Genomic DNA, 18,130 nt, shown 5'->3' with positions numbered 1-18,130 from the left:
GCAGGAGATCAAAGATAAACTTGGCTTTAAAAAATGTTTCACTGATTAGTTCTTTCCACATGCAAACACTGCGAATCTGTCCTCCCCAGACTGCTTCATAGACCCCTCCTGCCCTTTTTCCTTCACTTCTAGCACTTCAATGACAAATGCCACCTGTCTTGATGTCCTCCTCTTTTCATCTGCTAACCCTGTCCTGCCAGTATCTCATTCTTCCCTGGCCCCTCTTTACGTGGCTTCCTGTATATGCCTGGGTACCGCGCCTGTGCACAGTGGTGCTCAGGAATACTGCATCAAAAGCAGAATTAAGCCCCTGAGCAGCCAGGACAAGGTCTGACAACACGTTTTAAATCGAGTAATTGTTGCTCGCTATAAATGTGACTATTCACACGGCTGCCCAGTCACATTTTCAAGTAGGGTTGGTTCACCAGTTCAGCACCAGAATGAAAACTGCATTAGTCACCATCCTTCAGCATCCCCAGCAGTACAGCACGCTGGGGGGAAGGGTGGAGGGTGGAGATTATACAACTCTGCAGTAACGCCATGCTCTTAAGAACAGCGTAGTTGGACCACAAAAAGAAGAATGAAAATGGACGTAGATGTCTGGGCATCGGAACGATCACTCTGCATTTGAGAGCATAAGCTCCCAGTGCAGGGTTGACTTATGCGTCCTTAAGTGTCACCGCCTATGATGGTGTTTGTCACAGTGAGTATTAAAGCAGGGGGTGACGCTGCACCTTGCCCGGGGGCAGGTGGTGAAACTACGCTCATCCTTAGTCAGCAGGTCTGAGGTCATTCCTCGCCCCCTCCCGCCCGCTCCCCGACGTCACGCCGACTCCGTCCTCGACGGTGAAGACATTCCTCCCGGGCCCTGCGCCCTGCAGCGTGGTAATCCCACGGCCGCAGACCACGCACAACCCAGCTGGTAGCCCCTCGGCGTTGAGCGGCAAAACCCCGCCCCGAGCGGCTTGCCCCGCCCCCGGCTTGTCACTCATGCAACCCACCCAATGGTGGCGGCGGGGGGGCGGGGCTAGGCCTGAGGGCGCCGTGCGCCGAAGCTTGTGGCGTCAATGCGCCCGCTGTGTCCATGGAGAGAGGCTGAGGTGGCCGACCTCCGGCCCGAGGCACCGGGGCGCCGGGACGGCGAAGATGTCGGCTTCCTTAGTCCGGGCAACTGTCCGGGCTGTGAGCAAGAGGAAGCTGCAGCCCACCCGGGCAGCCCTCACCCTGGTGAGTGCTCGCGGCGCGCGGCGGGGCCCGTGACATTGCTCGTGTCCGCCCCGTGCAAGGGGAGGTCACGGCGGCCGGGAGTGGGGCCGCAGGGACGCGGACACGTCAGACCTCGGCGTCGCTCCGACCCGCCGCACAGCCTTGCCGCCTCCTTCCCCGCCGGTCCCTCTTTGCAACGATAAACAAGTCCCGGGCGGGGCTGCTCTCTGGCCCCCGGAAACTACGTTTCCCGTCAGGCCGCGCGGCAACCGCGTGCGGGCCGGAGGGGATCGCGGGGGTGGGCGTCCCCGGGGGCCGATCGCCTCCACGCTCCCGCCGTCCTGCGCTGTTCGGGCGCTCCGGTTAAGCAGAGGCTGAACGTCCCCGGTGCCGGGGATTCCCGGTGGTGGCCCAGAGTCCTAGCCTGGAGGTGCGTGGGGTGGGGAGGGACGAGGCTTTCTGAAGGACCGCTGGGTCAGGGCGATAGCGTTCGCAGAGGGCGAGCACAGCGACAACAAAGCCCCCGGCTCCTGCCGAGGTCACGGCCGCGGCGCGCAAAGCGTTACTTGCCAGTGTCCTGGGTGATTGAGGCCTTTGAAACTCCCCCTGTGCCTCCAGCAAGCCTAGGCTCTTAGGACAAAAGATGATTTCCCGGAGTGAGTTTTACAGCGTTTTCTGGGTGAAAGGTCAAACACTCAGAGGGCACCAGAGTGCAATCATTGATTACTTAGAGAATTCACTGAGCTCAGTGTTCCAGCCGCACCGTTCAGTTTTTTAGTGGAAGGAAAATCCACATAACATAAAATTAGTCTTTTTAAAGGGTACAATTCAGTGCCATTTAAGACATTCACAGTGTCGTGCAACCATCACCTCTATCTAGTTCCAAAATATTTTCACCCCAAAAGAAAAACTTACGGTCACGTTCCTACACACACTCCCCTTTTAGTTAAGGAGACGACTTTATGCAACCATTCGCTTAGAGACTGGAAAAAAAAACGATTTAAATTGACTCATGGATTCTGTTGCATCTAATGCCAAAGGGCCTATTACCGGAAAATAAGATTGTAGCAAAGTAGAAGAAAATTGTGATCAGGTGAGAGAATTTATTTTTATAATCAATTTTTTAGGCCTTTGATATTACCCTGATTATATATGGTACTACTAGTGTACTGATTATGTATCATTCTATATTACCTCTTTTCTGTAGGAGCAAGCTTATTTTCATACACCGTGGGATGTAGAATTAAACAAGGTTTTAAGAACTAGAGGGCACAACTCATTCATTGTGTCTCTTTCAATCTCAGTAAGAATTATTCAGAATTCTTCCACTGGTAATGGTAGATCCAGGAAGAGCCAGAAGGTTCAGGAACAGTTTTTGCCTTTTCTTTTTTGTTTTTTAGCAACCCTATTAACTGGGTTTTTTTTTTTTTTTTTTGGAGACAGGGTCTCACTCTGTCTCCCAGACTGTAGTTCAGTGGTGCAATCATGGCACACTGCAGTCTCAACCTCCTGGGCCCAAGCGATCCTCCCACCTCAGGCTCCCAAGTCGCTGGGACCACCGGTGTGCACCATCATGCATTCACCTAGGGTCTCCCTGGGCTGCCCAGGTTGGTCTCGAACTCCTGGGCTCAAGCAGTCCACTGCCTCGGGCTCCCAGTGTGCAGGGATTACAGGTGTGAGCCACCATGCCTGGTCCTTGATGTCTTTCTCCATCACCATTTGACATGTTACCTCTTCCTTCAGAATTTCTTTTTTTTTGAGACAGAGTTTCGCTAGGTCGCCCAGGCTGGAGTGCAGTGGCATGATCTCAGCTCACTGCAACCTCCGCCTACTGAGTTCAAGCAACTCTCTGCCTCAGCCTGCTGAGTAGCTGGGATTACAGACGACCGCCACCATGCCCGGCTTATTTATTTATTTATTTTTGTATTTTTAGTAGAGATGGGGTTTCACCATCTTCACCAGGCTGGTCTTGGACTCCTGACCTCGTGATCCACCCGTCTAAGCCGCCCAAAGTGCTGGGATCACAGGCATGAGCCACCGTGCCTTGCCCTTCCTTCAGAATTTCTATGTCAGTTTCTTCCTCTCCATTCCTAGTCATTCAGCAGACATTTATCAAGGTCTGCTGTGTTTCAAGACGAATGAGTTATACAGTTCCCAGCCTATGGGGCACAGTCGCAGGCCAAGCCTTTGCCACCTCTTACTAGGAGTAATAGCACTGCACATTCTCAGGCTTGGTCTGTCACCACACTTGCTCCCCTCTGCTTCAGTACATGTTATCATAGTAGTTCTCAATGTCTCCATGTTGCCTGACTCAGCTGTTCTGATTAACTTGCAGGAGTCTACTGTCTGAACTCTGTTGTCCTACTTACAGTATGGCTGACTTTAGAAGCTTCTCAGAAGCTCTACCAGAGAGAAGGCACATCAGTGCTGTTTTCCACACAGCCTGTGTTGGTGGGCTTGCAGTCATTTTAGTTCCAGCATTCGTGCCCTAGTCAGGACACTATGGCATGTATTGCTCTTTGTGCTTAGTTTAACATCAGCATGTATCGTCAAGTGCAAAAGTAGTGATGCTGTCAAAAGCCTAATGAATGGAAACAGATAAGAGAGCAAACAAAAGTATACATAATTCAGTAAAATTGATCGGAAGAGGTAAATATTACTTGGGTCTAATAAGTAGAGACAGATGAGAGCAAACACAAGTATACCTAATTCAGTAAAACTGTTTGGAAGGGATAAATGTTACCTGGATATATAAATTTTGATGTTAGGAATTTGACATGTTGCAACATTTGAAAAGTGCTGTATCTGTGGAGTCTACCAGATGTCAGCAAAAGGCTAGGAAAAGTAATTGATAATATAACACAGTTCAATGCTGTCATTATCAGATTATCTACATCTTCCCTATTTCCCTACATATCTAGAAATTGACAAGTGGAATTGAACTTGCCGGAGCCAGATGTGATTAAAGAATCTGAAGAGTAAATACTGCCCTGCTTGCAGACAGATTTATTTCCATCATTGTACAAGTCAGAGCAACTCTAATTTGTAGGATTGGGATGGATCACAGCTGTGCATTAAAACTCAACCAAGTTCTATGAGAGAATGATGATGCACAGCCACTATCATTCTTGATGAATTCGTTGTGTACAGAAGGTGCCTTAGGGCTTAACTTTCTATTGGAGTCCAGTTGAGAAGCTAGGAAATGCTTAATGTTCAGTAAGGAACTATGTGTTAGTTCATTGGACTAGAACCAGAAGTCCTTTTGAACAGTGACCAAGCACTAAGATTTCTATACGAAGGCAGTTTAGGAAATACTACACAAGAAGCACTGGAAGTAGCCTAGCAGTCTAACAGTGAAAGAGTGGTTAAGTACATGAGAGTAGATCCTGCTGGTGAAGGATGTAGTCATTGTAAATTATGGGTTTTTTTAAGTTTTAGAGTTATAAATCTTCATTCTTTGACTTACGCTGTGCAAATTATTTAATCTTTAATACCTAAATCACAATGGCAGGAATAAAAAGATGATACATTTAAACCGTTAAACACTTAGAAGGTGCTCAGTAAATGGTGAATGTGTTTATTACCATGTATCAAATGAAAAAAAATAATTTGTTAAATTGTTTAAATGGAGGCTGCAAAATTATGTATATATGCCATGATTACAAACCTTTTTCTTTTTAGAGACAGGATCTTCCTCTGTCACCCAGGTTCATATGCAGTGGCATGATCATGGCTTACTGCAGCTTCAAACTCCTGGGCTCAAGCAATCGTTTCACCTCAGCCTCCCAAGTAACTGGGACTACAGGCACATGTCACCATGCCTGCTAATTTTTTTTTATTTATTTATTGTAGAGACAGGGTCTTGCTCTGTTGCCCAGGCTGGTCTCAAACTGCTGGCCTCAAGCCATCCTCCCACCTTGGCCTCCCAAAGTGCTGGGATTACAGGCATGAGCCACCACACCTGCCTACAAATATATATACAATATTTGTATATTATATGTATTTTGGGTGTGTGTATACACAGATACACAAATAAGAAAAGACAAAAGAGAACACTCTAATGCCAGCCATGGCTGTTAAAGAATGAGTTTAATAAAATACACTGTACTTGTTCACTGGCTCTATTTATTTACCATCTTTTGTTCCCCAGAAAATTGATATGTTGACATTAAAATGCCACATTTGTAATGAAATTAAGTTGTAGTTGTTGGCACATGTTTAGTATGCATAATCACAGAGTTAACTTTAGCTTTTAATTTAATTTAATTTTCTTAAACAGCAAAAAATGAAAATTGCCTGGGGAGTTACTTAAAGAAATACAGGATTGAGAATGAAAAGTTTCTCCTACAAGGATTAGAAAGCGTGTTGCTATGAAGTAGTGATAAAACATTCATCTACAGTGCCTTTTCCCTTAATTTTAACAGTAGAAACATCTTGGAAATATATATATTTTTTAATGAGACCAAAATATCTTACCGCAAAGATAACCTCTCACTTTAAAAGTCATATTCCTGTGATTTGCATGTGAGTAAAAACCATCATATTTTAGTGGGCTTCAGGAAGCTCTTAAATTTTAAAACATGGGCCAAATCTCAGGTAAGCTATGTTCATTAATAGTACATAAATTTCTTGAGAATTACATGTTTCTTAGTTGTTCTGGAAAGTGCACTGGTACTGGCAGGCTGCTAGGCCCTGCAGCATGCTGTGTAGTTGAAGATTTTATGCTGTTTCTCACATGAGTTTTACCTAAGCACAAAGTTGCCAGAGTATGTAGACTTAAAACAGGGTAGGATTCTTAGCCTCTCCCTAGTACTGAGACACAAAAAGTACTTTTTATAGCTCGATTTTTTTTAAGTCGCAACTCTTCCCTTTTTAACCACTCTCCCTTGTTCTGAAAATCAGATCAGTCACTTTGAAAGTCCTAAGAACCTTTTCCCTTGGTTGAGTACTGTGACCTGGGTTGTCCATCATTAGTAACACCCTCCCAATGGAGTAGGTTTGGTTTTGGCCTGACACAGGAAAATTAAGACGTATGTTTAGTTCCTGTAACAGCAGCTTCCCAGGCACACAGGTTCCTGTTGAATGTTACTTTTCCCTTAAAGAGCCCTTCAGTATGAGATGTGAACATCAGCAGCTTTGTGATAAGTAGACCAATCCCCACGAATTGCTTTCATTTACTGTATTTAAGTGTTTCGTGCTAAAAGTTGAGAAAATAAGAAAATAGATGACTTTGTAAAACCAAATTAGATAATTTAGAAAACCACTTGGAGATAAAAAAATTATATATTTGGGGCTGGTAAACGGAGTAGTGTGACAGACACATTTGTTTTGTTTAGATCATGCAGTGGTGTGCCCATCTGTGCCTTTGATCCATTCAGATTAAACCAAGACCACGTTTCAGATTTTAGTTCCAGCAGATATTTTCCATGGCTATGCCTTTTTTTTTCTGAGACAGAGTCTCACTCTGTTTCCCAGGCTGGTGTGCAGTGGCATGATCTCGGCTTACTGCAACCTCAGCCTCCTGAGTAGCTGGGATTACAGGCACATGCCACCATCCTCAGCTAATTTTTGTATTTTTAATAGAGACGGGGTTTCACCATGTTGGCCAGGCTGGTCTCAAACTCCTGACCTCAAGTTATCCTTCCACCTCAGCCTCCCAAAGTGTTGGGAATATAGGCATGAGCCACCAGGCCCAGCCAGGCTATGCCTTTTAAAAATAAACTTACAGAAAGCTATTTGTATTTGACAGTAAGTGATTAATTTCTTCAGCATGCACATAGAAAAATATGGTGAAAATTTACATGTGGTTGATAAGAAAGCTAGCTTTTATTGACAGTCACTTAGAACAGGGGTCCCCAGTCGTTGCGCTACAGACTGGTACTGGTCCATGGCCTGTTAGGAACAGGGCCTCACAGCAGAAGGTGAGAGCAGCAGGCAAGCCAAGCATTACCACCTAAGCGAGCTCCACCTCCTGTCAGATCATCAGGGGCATTAGATTCTCATAGGAGCACAAACCCTAGTCTGAACTGCAGGTGTGAGGGGCTAGTTTGTGCACTCCTTATGAGAATGATGCCTGATGATCTGTCACTGTCTCCCATCACCCCTAGATGGGACCATCTAGTTGCAGAAAAACAAGCTCAGGGCTCCCACTGATTGTACATTTTGATGAGTTATATAATTATTTCATTATATATTACAATATAATAATAGAAATAAAGTACACAATAAATGTAATGCACTTGAATCATCCAGAAACCATTCCCCTTATCCGTGGAAAAATTGTCTTCCACGAAACCAGTCCTTGATGCCAAAAACATTTGGGACCACTGCTTTAGAAGGGTAATGAGCACTTTAAAAAATAATAACTATTTCTATAACTATTTAAAGTTGGTATTCTGTGACTCAAAAAACAAAAACAAAACCATAATCCTGCTCTTCCCTGTTTTCTCCTTCTACCCCGTGTGCTACTCCCTGCGTTGGAGGACTGCGTGCCTTCTTTTCTGACAGAACCATGGGAAAAGGCCTTTAGAGGCCCATCTACTGGCAGTGGTTTGTTTTTTTACAGTGACATGCAATAAGAAATGTATATACACAGATACTATATATTAATAACTGAATTAAAAGTTTTACTAAACAGCATTCACGTTTTTAAGTGCAGTGCATTGTTTTCTATTTAAAATGTTTAAGAAAATGTTTAAGACTTGTTGGTCTTCACATTCTAAATTGCTTTCATGCCCTTCTAAACTGGGTCTGTACTGTGTTTAAACATGCTCATCTAGCTGAGCCCCAACCCCGACAGGGCAGGAGAGCACACTCTAGGGCCATCCATTGGGCTGGCTCTTCCAGGTGTCAGTCCTGGCCTCAGTTTACTACCAAGTCTTAGGTCATAATATCCAGACTTTGAGACTTCACAAGCAGTCTCAAAGACTTTACTGTACAGTAAAATGTCGGTACAAAGAACTGGAGGGCCTGCAGAGCACTGCCAGCTAGAAGAGCTGATAAAGTAGGAAGGACGCACGTAATGTCTTCATTATGATGTACTCTTATAATAATACTTGGCTTTTTTGTGCCTGGCACTATCCTGAATGCTTTCCATGAGTTTAAATATTTAATCCTCGCAAGAACCAGGAGGAGGAGGAACTATTATCCCTGTTTCACCAGTAAGGGAATAGAAGTCAGAGAAGCCAATTAGGTTGACTGCCCTGGAGGCACAGCTAGGAAGTGGGCCAGGAATGTCAGGGAACAGCCTCCTTCCCAAAGAAGTGGGGTTGGTAACACCGACCTATTTCACACAAACTGTGATGTTTTTCTCATTTTGAGGCCCACTGAGCTATGTTAAAACAGCATTTCTTCTGGGAAACAGCTCCTCCTTGTTCTTATTTCTGTCATTGACTAGCTTAGTTTTGTTCGTCTAGATCTCCTGAGATGTTGGTTTAATCCACGTTGAAAAAAATCTGTGTGAGCATTTGGTGGGACTGGTACAAGAAGCACACCCTGGGTTATTTTATGCTGGTAACACTGTTTCCTCAAGCTGTGCATTTTGATGGATTAGAAATGGATTGTGAGTAAGAAAAAAAAAAGCAGTAGGATTAATAATCAACAGGAAAAACACCTGAAGGTTGGCCTTCCCAGTGAGATACTGGATTCCTTCATTGGCTCTTTGTCATAGGCAACATGCTGGTTGCTGGGCATAGAGTTGGTGCACAAAATAGAAGCTGCCCAGAAAAATAGCATTTGTAATGTGAGTGAATAGCACCATAGAGAGAAGGACAGGGAACCAACCTGGACTGAGGAGCAAGATTAAAATGATGTTGCTAGCAGATATTTTTTTAAAATAAAGAGGATATTTTGAATTAGGTATAGTTTATGTGTTTCTATATAAAGTCCATAAGGTACCCTGGCAAGAATGGAACATAAATTTGTCACATGAATTTGCTAAAGACAGACTTACGAAGACTGATAAACATGAGGCTTTGAATACAAGTTTTGTAGCTAAAAACATCATTTTCTTTTTTCAGACACCTTCAGCAGTAAACAAGATAAAACAACTTCTTAAAGATAAGCCTGAGCATGTAAGTAAAACCAGTTAATTATTCAGTAAAAAACTGAAGCTGTATTTTCAGAATGAATTTATCCCATGATATGCAGTATTATTTCATTTAGGGGCTTTTATTTAAAAGGTAAGATATACTCAGGATTTTTAAAAAATTCGAATAATACAAAAGTGTATTTAACTAAAAGGAAGTCATTCTTTCAATCTGACTCTTCGTCGTCATTCTTCCTTCCAAGAAGCAATCTCTTTGGTGTCCTTCCAGGGATAATGTATACATTTGAAGCGGCTAGACCTGATTTTTTCAGCCTCCTCACAGTTGACACTTTAGGGCAGATTGTAGAATGTTTGACAGCATCTCTGGCCTCTGTCCACTAGATACCAGTAGTACCCACTCTTTGCCTCAACCAAAGAATCCACATATGTGGAACCCACCAATACGGAGAGGTGACTGTATAGAGTAAAAGTATGGTGAGTACTATTTCACCAGCAGTTCCTGATTCTACAAAGCTTTGGTTGTCACAATCAAAAATGTCTCCCTGAGGGCAACCACTGGCCTAGACTGGGCTTGTTATTCCTGTGTATATCTCTTCCTACCATAAATGTTTTTGTTACACTTTGCTTTTTGCCCTTAATAATGTGGCTTGAAGATCTTTCCATGTCATTATGTAATGATCTGCCTCCCTTTCTTGGCTGCATGTAGAGTATATTCCATTGAACAAGTTTGAGTTCTTTAACCAGTCCGCATATTAAAGGGTTGTTTTCATTCAGTGCTGCTGCAAACACCATTCAGCAACTATTTAGTGGCTGCAGTGTGCCAGGCTCATTGTTCTAGAACTGTAAGCATGGCTAAGTCCACCTACATAGGATCCATTCCTAGATACAGAATTGTTGAGTTAGGGGTGTGTGTATCATCTTAATTGTACATTGTTAGTTGCCGATGGAGTGCTGTAAATCATTTCAAGTAATGGATTGCAATATTTAATAATAAGACGCTGGGGTGATTTCTGGTTTCTGTTGTTAACCTACATTACAATGTAATGGAAGTTCTCAAACCTACCTTTTAAAATTATTAAATTTCAAAGGATATCAGTGTTCTGATTCAATTTGGATAGACCAATGACTAGACTACAAATTGGCCTAATGAAACAAGAATTCAGCCTTGTAAAATCAGGAACTGCTGGTGAAATAGTACTTATAATACTTTTGCTGTATACAGTCACCTCTCCGTATCTGTGGGTTCTGCATACGTGGATTCAATCAACCATAGGTCAGAAATATTTGGGAAAAAAATAGAAGGTTGCATCTGTATTAAACATGTACAGACTTTCATTCTCTAAACAATACAGTATAACAACTATGTAGCATTACATTGTTACAGGTATTCAAGTCCTCCAGAAGTTATTTAAAGTACAGGGGAAGATGTATATAGGTTATATACAAATGCAGTGCCATTTGCATAAGGGACTTGAGTATCTGCAGATTTTTGTATACTCAGGTAGTTCTGGAACAAATTTCCCATGCATACTAAGGGATGACTGTGTTTAAATGAAAAATCAGCTCAGCTCTAAGACAGAGAACTTAGTTCGATACTGTTTGAAAATTGCATTAATGTAAACATTGATATTTTTAAAGTGCTGTTTGGTCACTTTTTTAAACTTCTTTTGTCTGTATTGACTGCAGTCTTTTGCTTTCTGGTATTTGAGACTGTACACAAGTCTGCACTAGAATTCAGATCCCATGTAGAGATAGGATTGCCAGATGATGGACTATGAACGCTGGTGAATCCTAACCATAAGGAAACATTCAGAGGATATCTCACAGAACAAGGTAGAGCAAAAACATTTTAAATAAAGTCCCAGGCTGGACAGGGTGGCTCCTGCCTTGTAATCCCAATGCTTTGAGAGGCCGAGGTGGAAGCATTATTTGAGTCCACGAGTTTGAGACCAGTCTGGGCTACATAGTGAGACCCTGTCCTACAAAAAGTAAGAGAAAGTCCATTTTGGTACGAGGAGGCTACTGTCACTTTATTAGTATAATTGTTTAATCTGTACTACTTTAAAACCAAGTTTATATTTTCACTTCTTTTTCAGGTAGGTGTAAAAGTTGGTGTCCGAACCAGGGGCTGTAATGGCCTTTCCTATACTCTAGAATATACAAAGACAAAAGGAGATTCTGATGAAGAAGTTATTCAAGATGGTGAGTTTTTAACAAACATTTTTTGGGCACATTGTTTTGCCTAAAATTATTAGCCTTGCACAGCACAAAGTAAAAAATAAGGATAGTAGCAGGAATTATGTAAATAATGCTCACTGTGTGTGTAGGCGTTGTTTGATGAAATTTCATGTATTAACTGATTTGTACACAACGCGGAATGTGGGTGGTACCATATTATCCCTGTTTTTCTGATGAAGAAACTGAGGCACAGAGGGGTTAAATAGTTTAAGGTCATAATAAGTGGCCTAGTAAAATTCTTTCCAGAGACTGTGCTCTTAGTAACTAATTGATAAATTATTATATAAGCTTGTTTTAACTGAAAGATCATCATTGTATCCAAAAAGTGAACCAGCCTTAAACCTCACAGTGAACCAACAGTTTTGGTGTAAGCAGCAGTTTTATATCTGTATCAAATAAGTATAAGTTGAGCATTCCAATCCAAAAATCTGAAATCTGAAATGCTCCCAAATTCAAAACTTTAAAAGTGGGTGCCGACATGACATTCAGAGGAAATGCTCATTGGAGCTTTTTGGATTTGGGATGCTCAAGCAGTAAGTATAATGCAGATAAGTCATACATCACTTAACATTGGAGATACATTCTGAGAAATGTGACATTAGACAAATATCCTGGGGTGTACTTACACAAACCTAGATGGTAGAGCCTACCATATGCCTCAGCTAGATGATATAACCTGTTGCTCCTAGGCTACAAACCTGTACTGCATGTGACTGTGCTGAATACTGTGCACAGTTCTAACACAGTGGTAAGTATTTGTGTAAACGTACCTAAACAAAGAAAAAGTGTAGTGAAATTTCATTGTAAAAGATCAAATGTGGTCGGGTGTGTTAACACAAGCCTGTTATCCCAGCTACTCAGGAGACTGAGGCAGGAGGATTCCTTGAGCACAGGAGTTCAAGATTGTAGTGCACTGGCCAGGCGTGGTGGCTCACCCCTGTAATCCCAGCACTTTGGGAGGCTGAGGTGGGTGGATCATGAGGTCAGGAGTTCACGACCAGCCTGGCCAACATGGTGAAACCCCGTCTCTGCTAAAAATACGAAAAATTAACTGGGTGTGGTGGCACACGCCTGTAGTCCCAGCTACTGGGAGGCTGAGGCAGGAGAATCGCTTGAACCCCAGGAGGCGGAGGTTGCAGTGAGCTGAGACCATGCCATTGCACTCCAGCCTGGTTGAAAAAGTGAGACTCTGTCTCAAAAAAAAAAAAAAGACATCATAGTGCACTGTGTTCATACCTGTGAATAGCCACTGCCCTTAAGCCTGGGCAACATAGGGAGACCTCCATCTCTTAAAAAAAAAAAAGAAGAAGAAGAAGAAAATAAAACATGGTACACCTGTTCGTGGCACTTACCATGCATGGAGCTTGCAGGACTGGAAGTTGTCCACGTGAGTCAGTGAGTGAGTAGGGAGTGATGAGTGAATGTGAAAGCCTAGGACGTTACTCTGTAGTACTATAGACCTTATAAACCTTGTACACTTAGTCTTCAATAATAAATTAACCTTAGTTTACTGAAACTTTTTTACTTTGTAAGCTTTGGGTTTTTTTTTTTTTTTGACTCCTTTGTAATAACAGTTTGAAACACACATTGTACAAATATACAAAAAATTTTTTATGTTCTTATTCTATAAGCTTTTCTCTATTTTTATTTTTTTTCTTTGTAAACATTTTAATTAAAAACTAAGACAAAAACACACCTATTAGCTTAGGCCTCCACAGGGTCAGGGTCATCAATATCCCTGTCTTCCACCACCTCCTCTCGTCCCATTGGAAGGCCGTCAGTGGCAGTAACACTCATGGAGTTGTCATCTTCTGTGATAATGATGCCTTCTTGTGGATACCTCCTGAAGAACCTGCCTCAGGCTGTTTCACGGTTAACTTTTTTTATAAGTAGAAGTACACTCTAAAATAACAATAAAAGGTATAGTAAATACATAAAGCAGTAACATAACCATTTATTATCATTATCAAGTATTATGTAGTGTACATAATTGAACATGCTTAGACTTTTATATGACTGGCAGTACAGGTTTGTTTACACCAGCATCACCTCAAACACCTGAGTAATGGGTTGTCTTGTGATATTATGGTGGCTACAGCATTGCTAGGCAATAGGAATTTTCAGCTCCATTATAGTCCTTTTTTTTTTTTTTTTTTTTTTTTTCAATTTGAGACAGTCTTGCACTCTCGCCCAGCCTGGAGTGCAGTGGTGTGATCTCGGCCTGCTGCAACCTCCACCTCCCTGGTTCAAGCGATTCTCCCACCTCAGCCTCCCAAGTAGCTGGGATTATAGGTGCCCACCACCATGCCCGGTTCATTTTTGTATTTTTAGTGGAGCTGTATTATCAACTCATGTTTTTGAGGAGTCCTGTATTTCCAATTTGTATTAAAAGCTATTTATTATAATTTAATTTATAATTAAAATTAATTATATTTGCTGCTGCCCCCTTCTTCCACCCTATAATCTGTTAAAACCTATCTAAAATAAATAATTTATCTTGTCATTGGAAGTATGCACTTAGCTTGCAGTTCTTACCTACATGGGAGAATGAGGCCTAGATTCCTAAGTGTGCTTTCTTATTAAACTAAAGTTATAACTATCAATAAAGACCTTTTAAAAATATATTATTTTAAAAATTATAACACATTATAAACCTTAAGATTTTCATCTTAAAGAAGAGGTGACTTAATTATATATTGTTTATATTTAGCTAATGGCTCAATTTCTTATAAGGAAGAAAGTTGTTTTGTTGTTTTGTTTTGTTTGTTTGTTTGTTGAGACAGAGTCTTGCTGTCTTACCCAGGCTGGAGTGCAGTGGCACAATCATGGCTCACTGTAGCCTCTGTCTCCCGGGCTCAAGCAATCCTCCCACCTCAGCCTCCCGAGTAGCTGGGACTACAGGCGCCCACCACCGTGCCCGGCTAATTTTTGTATTTTTAGTGGAGCCAGGGTTTTGCCGTTTCCCAGACTAGAAAGCTTTCTTAAATTGATTGTATTTGTTGGCTGGGCACTGTGGCTCACACCTGTAATCCCAGCACTTTGGGAGGCCAAGGTGGGAGGATCACTTGAGCCCAGGAATGCAAGACCAGCTTGGGCCACGTGGTGAAACCCTGACTCTAAAAAAATTAGTTGGTCCTAGTGGTATGTGCCTGTAATCCTGTGGGAGGATCGCTTGAGCCTGGGAGGTGGAGCTTGTGGTGAGCCATGATCATGCCACTGCACTCCAGCCGGGGTGACAGAGCAAGACTCTGTCAAAAAAAAAAAGATTGTATTTACAAAGATGCTGACTTCTACCTGTGTAATTACTAGGGAATAGTACCTGTTTTCCGTCCCGTAACCAGAAAAGACTATTGTTGTACTGATTGATGTTATTAAAATAGCCCCATTGTATCACAGTCCTTTGTATATCTTTAAGCTTGAATCCATGTATCTAGTGTATTGCAGAATTTTGATAAATTTTTTTTTATTTCATAAAACTCATCGAGAATTACATTTTCTTCACGTTGCAAACTGGAAAAATGAGTGAAGTATAGTGAAAGGTAAATTCTAATTTTGCATAAAATTGTCATGGAATTTACTTGTATAAAATTCTCCCCTAATGTGATTGTTTGTGATGTAAATTCATGTGTGGGAAAGAAGGGGCAGACAGGAAACTGAATGCTTAATTCCTTAAGGAAATAATTTAAAATGTTCAAGGCTTCTTGTTTGACTTTCATTGATAGTCACTATTTCAAGTTCACTTGTACTTTGAATCAGCAAGTTCCATAAGGCTGCAGGCTTTCTATAACACATGTTTTCTTTTCTCCAAGGAGTCAGAGTATTCATCGAGAAGAAAGCACAGCTAACACTTTTAGGAACAGAAATGGACTATGTTGAAGACAAATTATCCAGTGAGTTTGTGTTCAATAACCCAAACATCAAAGGGACTTGTGGCTGTGGAGAAAGCTTTAATATTTGAAATCTCAGGACTCTTCTGGCCATAGGTTCCAGGAAAGCTCGTGGAAGCTTTGGGGCTCACTGCAGAAATCATGTGACTGTCACGTGCTGGAAAATAAAGTGATACATCTTGAAAATGAATCCAGTGGGTTGGATTCCAGAAGAAATGATATTTATATTCTCTATAGGGGACAGAAAATGAGAAGCCATCACTCTCTTTGGATCATTTAGGTCTCTTGTATCCTTTGTTTTAGAACCAGTTTCATTAAAGTTGCCTTCCTGGGCACCTGTTTATCCATTTCCTGAACTGTGTGCACTCCTTAGATCGCTACTGAATGGCTTGAACATCCCTCAGCATTTCTCCCAACCAGATCGGCGACTCCTAAAATCCGAGACAGGACATCCTGACTGCTGGTAGTAATGTGGTGGTGCATTGTTTTTTCCACCCAAACTTAACATAGCCTTTTTATACATTTTTATGAAAAATTTCGTTGTCAGCTGCCTCATTGCATACCCTTTAATAGTAGCAGGCAAAGATTTTCTTCACCTGTAGTACAGATTAGTTCTGAGTGATGGTATCAAAAGGTGAGAAAGACGTCATCCACCTTTTTTTAATCCATTTCTTTTGCCACCCTATGTGTCTGTTCAGAGATGGGATCTCAAGCTGACTTTGATTCTTTTAGTTGAGAAGTCTCTTAAAGCCATCTAGCCCACCTCCCTCAGTTCCCTATGTGAGGAAGCAAAACCCCAGGGAAGCCAAAGGGCTCCTCTCCACCCCGACTCCACAGGCCGGGGGAGAGTAGGAACTCTACCCCCCTCTCCCCTTCCTTGTAGGTGACACATGCTCTGCCCTCTGAGGCAGTCAGCGAAGGCAAATGGTCTGACTGCTTTATGTGGTCAACATTTTGATAGAATTTCTTTATAATTTGATAGAGATTATATTATTTTTATTTTATTTTGAGTGGGAAGAATTTTAAACCTTTTTATGTGAATTACCATCTTGTTTCTTTCACCTTTGAAACAATGGTTTGTAGCAGAGACAACATTGTAGCAATCCAGAATTATGCTTTTGGAATGTGGTCCTCACTGTGCGGGAGAATGTGAGGATCTTTTGTTAAAATTCCCAGTGTGCATACACTTTCTGGTTCCTCGGTCCAGTTGCTAAAGTTCTTAGTATTTTAGCCTAACATATTTATCACCAACTTTTCTTTAAAAGTGTTCCTTTTGTCACTTTGTTACTGATTTTCCTGGGTTTGACATAATAAGTATTCTATGAGATGATATATATGCTTTTTTTGAAAGCTGATTCTCATGAATTCAAGTAGCTGAGTTCCTTTATGTTTCCTTTATTCACTAAAGTAGCTGCCACGAAACACACCAAAACCTAGAGCGGTAGTTTTATGTAAATGCTCATGAATTTGTATCAATAATATAATTGTTGATCCACTTATAATTCGTGCAATACTGTATGTATGTAGAGATTGAGTTGTCAATTAAAAAAAATGTGGCCTCTTTGTGATCATAAAATTGCCTTTTATTATTGAGGGGAGAGGGTTTGGGACAGCAGCTGCTAAAGCCAATAGAAAAATGACTGTCTTTTTTGCCTAGGCTGCCTGTCATCAGGCGTCTTCTCTACCTGACACTATTTCGTCCAGAAACAGTGATTGTGATTCTAGCTGCTGATTCTCCACACAGCCCTGGAGAGACCATCTCAGGTGGCTCTCATCTCCCTAGCTTTGCTAGCCTCGTTTTCCTCCTTGTTCCCCATGAGGTCATCCGCCCCCCCAAGCAGCTTCCTCATGTCCTCAGGATGAGAGCATTATCACTACCTGGAGTGCTTTTCCCTCTGTCATCTGAGCTTTTATGTGAACCTCCTCCAAGAAGGTTCTCAAGTGTTCACTCAGGCACAGTAGTGAGCACCGACTCTCCACTAGCCCTGAGCTTTCACAGGTCATCAAAGACAGTCCCAACCTCAGAGAGCTTCAAGTTGGCAAATGAGACACCAACGAAGAGCATCGATTGCCATGGTAAGTGTTAGGAGCAGCTGGTGGTGATTGCATGCTCACTGCATGCCAGGAAGTGTTCTAATAAACATCATCTCAGCGATCGAGAACGCAGGTCTGACTACTGTCTTTTTCATAGATAAACCAAAACACAGCTTAAATAAAATAGCTAAGGTGGCCGAGTCAGAATCGTACGCTGTGTCTATGGCTCCAGATGCTGTGCTCCCAGCTGTTTGGCCATACTGCGTGTCCTGATAGAACCAACGGAGTGCGCTTCTAAAAAGGTAGCCTACAGGTTATGACCCCTGCGCCTAGTTGAAAGAGATTTGGGGAAGAGGGAAGACAGTGAATAGTACTAAAGAGGGTTGAAAAAACACAGAGGGCATGTTCTCACTCATGGGTGGGAATTGAACAATGAGAACACTTGGACAACAGGGCAGGGAACATCACACACCAGGGCCTGTCGTGGGGGAGGGATATCCCTGGGGGAGGGATAGCATTAGGAGAAATACCTAATGTAAATGACGAGTTAATGGGTGCAGCACACCAACACGGCACATGTATACATATGTAACCTGCACGTTGTGCACATGTACCCTAGAACTTAAAGTATAATAAAAAGTAATAAAAACACAGAGTGAAGCTAAGCACTCAGGAGAATGAGGCCCGGAGAGGAGCAGTAAGGCTGGAGGGCGAGGTA

General features: G+C 42.2%; 1 protein-coding gene across 2 annotated transcripts; it reads left to right on the top strand.

Annotated features, from left to right (window-relative positions):
- The first annotated feature begins 431 nt into the window (after positions 1-431).
- ISCA1 (iron-sulfur cluster assembly 1) lies at positions 432-16,954 on the top strand. 2 transcript variants are annotated; one of them, XM_054520150.2, is made up of 4 exons: positions 432-703; positions 9,225-9,278; positions 11,350-11,455; positions 15,301-16,954. In XM_054520150.2, exons 1-4 carry the CDS (start codon positions 686-688, stop codon positions 15,447-15,449), a joined length of 327 nt encoding a protein of 108 aa, XP_054376125.1. In that variant the 5' UTR covers positions 432-685; the 3' UTR covers positions 15,450-16,954. The 2 variants fall into 2 exon arrangements, with proteins under 2 accessions (XP_054376125.1, XP_009242845.2); XM_009244570.4 differs by having other exon boundaries at positions 583-1,227.
- The last annotated feature ends 1,176 nt before the right edge of the window (positions 16,955-18,130 follow it).

This window comes from Pongo abelii, chromosome 13 (genome assembly GCF_028885655.2).
Source record: "Pongo abelii isolate AG06213 chromosome 13, NHGRI_mPonAbe1-v2.0_pri, whole genome shotgun sequence".
Lineage (NCBI taxonomy): Eukaryota > Metazoa > Chordata > Mammalia > Primates > Hominidae > Pongo > Pongo abelii.
The sequence above is the reverse complement of the archived record's forward strand: the minus strand, read 5'-3'. Positions and strand labels throughout refer to the sequence as shown.